The 4493-nt window shown below is 47.5% G+C and overlaps 1 protein-coding gene across 1 annotated transcript in view; it reads left to right on the top strand.

Annotated features, from left to right (window-relative positions):
• The window catches only part of INHBA (inhibin subunit beta A), a 13723-nt gene extending 9878 nt beyond the window's left edge, over positions 1-3845 (top strand). The window contains exons 4-5 of the mRNA XM_024732941.1: positions 1045-1095; positions 1883-3845. Coding sequence (XP_024588709.1) covers positions 1045-1095; positions 1883-2784 — 953 coding nt within the window. The 3' untranslated portion in view covers positions 2785-3845. The remainder of the gene's footprint in view (positions 1-1044; positions 1096-1882) is intronic.
• Positions 3846-4493: the final 648 nt, after the last annotated feature.

Raw genomic sequence — 4493 nt, 5'->3', positions numbered from 1 at the left:
CCGTTTTTTTAGCAAAGGGGAGTACTGGATTCCCATTTTGGAAAAAAAAAGTCATCATGCTTCCTAAAAAAAGACAGTTTCCTCCTCTGACTGCTCCCCGCTCTGGTGATCTAATCATAAACCTAACTTCATGATTCATTTCAACTCCCGCCAGAGATGCGAGGTCTGCCCCTCACCACCACCGCCATCAGGGCCAGTGCTCCTCCCAAGTTTATACAGAGATGCAGGAGGGGCACCTTTCCTATGCAAACCTTCTCGGCCCCGGCCTCCGTGAATTTACCACTAGAACAGTCACACTGTGCAGGGTGTGTTAAATTAAGAACAGAATCTACAGCTCGCCATGCACAGAAGAGCCTGCTTTCTGCCGCAGAGAACTTGAAACCGGGCCTAAAATGTATAGTACCGTAAACATCTCAGGGCTGTGAGTGATAAGTATGGCTGGATTTCCGTTAGCTATAGACATCCAGGCAGGGAGACCCCCCACCCCACCCCACTCCCCAGGGAGTTGTGAGTTCTAAGATGAACTTTCAGATGGTTGTCAGATTTGGACTCGGGAGAGTGGGAAGCAGGTACATGCCGGCAGTGGTCTGGGGGATGTCGGGGGTAGGAGATGGATCTCTTCATCTAACTCACTGCTAAGGGCACCTCCATGTGTTAATAAGGAAGCAAGTAATTGCCTACTTTCTGCTAAATTCTGGGCTATGACAGTGAATGACGCAGACAGGACCTCAGACCTGGGGCGTCCTAAGCTAGACTGGCAGGAGGGTGTGGGTGGAGATGGCAGAGGTGGCTTAGGAAGAGGGTCGTCCCATCTGAAAAATGAAACCTTATTAAGGGCAGCCACTGAGGATGGTGTTTTGGGGGCAGGAGTCTTCTCGGCAGAAAGAACAGCAAGTGTCACTGCCTGGAGGTATGAGATTGTATGAGATGCTCACGCTGCGTGGCTGTACCATGAGGATGGGGCAGTGGGAGACAGCTGAACTGGAAGGCGGGAGCAGCTCAGGCAGAGCCCAGAGTTCTGTGCAGTTTCTGTTTTATACTGAGGGCAAAAAGAACTCAGTAAAGGATTGGAAGGAACAAGTGATGCAAACACATACGCCTGTGGGAAAGATCCCTTTACCTGCTTCATGGAGAAATGATGGGAGAGGGGCCCTGACTCCATGCCGGCCTGGCTGCTTGCACATAAAAGAAAAGGCTGGGTTGTGGCCAAGGAGGAAGAGTAGGCTAGCTCTGTGGGTACACGCCATGCAGACTTACACGGCGGGGTGTGTGTGCATATTTGCGTTGGAGAAAATAGTATTTCCACATCTTGCTAGAGTTTATAGTGTGTCTTCATCTATGTTATCCCATTGGGTCCTTCCAAACCTATGGGATAATGGGTCAAATGTCACTATGTCATTCCCATTTTATAAAAGATGAAACTGAGGTTAAGTTAGTTAGTTAACAGACCCAGTGTCCCAGACACACTCAGATCCAGACTCTTTTCTTTCTAGAGCAAGAGTTGACAAACTTTCTCTGGAAAGGGCCAGAGAGTAAATCACTTAACCTTCGTGGGCCAGACGGACGCTGTCTGTCACGGCTCCTCAAATCCAAGTTCTAGTGCAAAAGCAGCTGTAGACAACCTATAAAGAAATGAGCCTAGCTGTGGGCCAGTAAAACTTTATGGGCACTGAAATTTAAATTTCATATAATTTTCACATGTGACAGCATCCTAGTTTTCTTCAACCATTTAAAAATGTCAAAACCGTCCTTAAGATCTGTGGGCCTTCATTTCAGGAGCCCGGTTGGAGAGGGTCTGTAACAGAGGCCCCCATGCTTGCCTGAAATTAGGGAGTGGCCATGAACCCCAGAACTAACAGTATCCCTGCTCTCTCTTGGGCTGTTTCGTCCTCAGGCACAGCCAGGAAGACGCTGCACTTTGAGATTTCCAAAGAAGGCAGTGACCTGTCCGTGGTGGAGCGTGCAGAAATCTGGCTCTTCCTGAAAGTCCCCAAGGCCAACAGGACCCGGACCAAAGTCACCATCCATCTTTTTCAGCAGCAGAAGCACCCGCAGGGCGGCTGGGACGCAGGGGAGGAGGCCGAGGAAGTGGGCTTAATGGGGGAGAGGAATGAAGTGTTGATATCAGAGAAGGTGGTGGATGCTCGGAAGAGCACCTGGCACATCTTCCCCGTCTCCAGCTGCATCCAGCGGTTGCTGGACCAGGGCAAGAGCTCCCTGGACATTCGGATTGCCTGTGATCAATGCCACGAGACCGGCGCCAGCCTGGTGCTGCTGGGCAAGAAGAAGAAGAGAGAAGAGGAGGGGGAAGGGAAGAAAAGGGACGGAGAAGGAGGGGCAGGAGGGGACGAGGAGAAGGAACAGTCGCACAGACCTTTCCTCATGCTGCAGGCCCGCCAGTCTGAAGACCACCCTCACCGGCGCCGGCGGCGGGGCTTGGAGTGTGACGGCAAGGTCAACATCTGCTGTAAGAAACAGTTCTTTGTTAGTTTCAAGGACATTGGCTGGAATGACTGGATCATCGCTCCCTCTGGCTATCACGCCAACTACTGCGAGGGTGAGTGCCCCAGCCACATAGCAGGCACGTCGGGCTCATCCCTGTCCTTTCACTCGACGGTCATCAACCACTACCGCATGCGGGGTCACAGCCCCTTTGCCAACCTCAAGTCGTGCTGTGTGCCCACCAAGCTGAGACCCATGTCCATGTTGTACTATGATGATGGGCAGAACATCATCAAAAAGGACATCCAGAACATGATTGTGGAGGAGTGTGGGTGCTCATAGAGCACTCAGCCCAGGGGGGATGGGAGCAAGATGGTCCAGAGAAGACAGTGGTGACATGAAGACATGTTTAAGGTTTCCGACTGAAACAACCAGAAGAATAGAAATTTTTTAAAAAATAAACTAAAAACAAAACCTGAAGCAGATGAAGGAAGATGTGGGGAAATTCCTTAGCCAGGGCTCAGAGATGAAACAGTGAAGGAGGTGGGAATTTGGGGGGAGAGGGAAAATGGGGTGCCCTTCACTTCTCCCTCCAGCATTCAAGGGGTGACAGCAGTTGCTCAAATGGGAATATTGTCCTCTCCTTTTCGGTTCCCTTTCGGTATGAGCCTCGAAGTCAACTTGTCCGGTCTGCAGTAATGTGGGCTGACACAACCCAAGTAGCATCTAGAAAGCCATGAGTTTGAAAGGGCCAGTTATAGGCACTTTCCCACCCAGTAACCCAGGTCGTAAGGTATGTCTGTGTGACCCTCTCTCTGTGTATATCAGCCCATGCACACACACAAAGACACAACCACACACAAACGCACACAGCCCACCACGCACACGGACAAACACACAGACACAGCACACACACACGGACACAGACACACACACCATACAGACACCACACACACAGAGACATTTCCACACCACACGCACGCACACACACACACACACACACACACATTCTGGTAAAAGAACACCAGTGTGCAGGTGGTCACACCTTTTTCTGCACCACTTCCACAACAAAACAAAAACCAACATGAAAAAAAAATTGAGAACAAGAATGGGAGGCATGAAAGATCAAGGAAAAAAGAATACCAAGTTACATTTCGTTAAGGTGCTTATGATCTTAGAACTATGCAACCTAATAGGTTTGAAACTGTTTACCTGAGAGAGAACAAAAAAGAGAGACTTTTTTGTATTGGAAGTAACCTGATTAATTTTTATTTTCTTCAAGGAGAGATACTTGAAAGGAATATGTTTGTCCATCTGTTGGATCCAAACATTTCTATATTTTGTAAATGTTGTGTTTTTTTTTTAATCGTTTACTATTTGCACTACAATGGTGTTCGACCTGTCTAATCCTTATTTAACAAGTATTTTCTTTGGGTGGGGCGGGGCGGGTTCTGAGCTGCACTTAATGTGAGCTATAAAAGAACTGCTACAGCACACAAAATAGCTATTTTTATTATTATAATTCTAATTATTATTATTATTTTGTACCTTAAAAAATAGACACATACACCAAAGACATTTGTGTGAGCCTTTAAACAGTCTGTCTGTGGTTGGTATCATTCACCGTCGATGAGTCAGGGGTTGGGATCCAAGGTTGAGTAAGGTGGATTGTGTTCAGGCTTGAAAGACCTGAGACGTTTGGTTTTTTGACTCCTTTTACATCCATGAAACAGGACATTTCATACTGGATGTACAGTAGTTGTACACTGTTGGCTATCAAGTTCAATCAGATTCATGGAACGCTCCATGCTTGTATGTGTATATATACAGTGCTTGGGCACATGCATGTCTGTGTGTATGTATACATGTGGCGCATCGTGTCCATACACATTTTAAGCACTTCAGGCTGTCATTTTTTAATGTTCTTAAAGCAATGAATGTTTGTGTGCAAAACACAGTATTTTTAAGAAGGATAGGCTATCGTTTTTGCTTTTACTCTGAACTAGGTGGGCACATTTCAGAAATTTGGATGGGAAAAAGCCTCAGAATTC

The sequence above is a fragment of the Neophocaena asiaeorientalis genome, unplaced genomic scaffold (genome assembly GCF_003031525.2).
Source record: "Neophocaena asiaeorientalis asiaeorientalis breed wild unplaced genomic scaffold, Neophocaena_asiaeorientalis_V1.1 scaffold56, whole genome shotgun sequence".
Classification (NCBI taxonomy): domain Eukaryota; kingdom Metazoa; phylum Chordata; class Mammalia; order Artiodactyla; family Phocoenidae; genus Neophocaena; species Neophocaena asiaeorientalis.
This window is presented reverse-complemented; position numbering and strand designations above follow the sequence as displayed.